The 731-nt window shown below is 59.2% G+C and overlaps 1 protein-coding gene across 1 annotated transcript in view; it reads right to left on the bottom strand.

Moving 5' to 3' along the window:
- Nucleotides 1-232: 232 nt before the first annotated feature.
- Nucleotides 233-731, bottom strand: part of LOC104520988 (arylsulfatase A-like) — a gene marked incomplete at its 5' end in the record, with an annotated part of 981 nt that continues 482 nt past the window's right edge. Inside the window, one exon of the mRNA XM_010162836.1 lies at nucleotides 233-534. Within this exon, the coding sequence (XP_010161138.1) occupies nucleotides 233-534 (302 nt within the window). The remainder of the gene's footprint in view (nucleotides 535-731) is intronic.

Raw genomic sequence — 731 nt, 5'->3', positions numbered from 1 at the left:
TCAGGGCTTCTGTCAAGAGGCCTCAGTTTGAACATCCAACAGAGAGCCCAGCCCAGGGTCCACTAAGGTGCACCCCTGGCAGGGCTGGTGATCTCCCCAGCCCACACTCCGTTAGTCAGAGGTGTCACCAGCCAAAGCAGCTCTGAGGCTGAGCTTGGTTAGTTGGGGGGTCGGGTGGGTTTGGGGCAGGGCTCTGGCGTGGAGCAGCTGCAGGGGATGGGGCAGCAGCAGGTCAGGAGCAGCGGCAGCAGGAAGGCTTAGGAGAGCAGTTTGGTGAGCAGCAGGGCTGCAGGGCAGGATCCCTGCCCCTCCTCATCTGGCTCTCCCCAAACTCCATGCGCTGTTCAAAAAGCACTTTCTGCAGCTTGATCTCCTTCAGGACTTGCAGAATCTCCGGCCCTGCGCCGCTCTCCAGCAGATTGTAGTTCTCAGCTGGGTCTGATTCCAGGTCGAAGAGCAGCGGGGGCAAGTGAGGGGTCAGTGGGGTTGTCCCGTGGCAGGCCTGGTCTGGGGTCGTATCACTGTGGAAGGAACCTGTAAAAGAAACCCCTAGGTGTAGCTCAGCTCCTTCTCTTTGAGCTTTGGACAGCAAAACCGTGTGGGGCTTCACAAAGCTGGGGCCACAAAGATTATGAAGGGGCTGGAGCATCTCCCTTAGGAGCAGAGGCTGAGGGAGCTGGGACCCCTCAGCGTGGAGTAGAGCAGCCTGAGGGGGGATCTGATCAGTTTCT

This window comes from Antrostomus carolinensis, unplaced genomic scaffold (genome assembly GCF_000700745.2).
Source record: "Antrostomus carolinensis isolate BGI_N321 unplaced genomic scaffold, ASM70074v2 scaffold41822, whole genome shotgun sequence".
Taxonomy (NCBI): Eukaryota; Metazoa; Chordata; class Aves; order Caprimulgiformes; family Caprimulgidae; genus Antrostomus; species Antrostomus carolinensis.
Note: the sequence above shows the minus strand (reverse complement) of the source record. Positions and strands in the feature narration are given on the sequence as shown.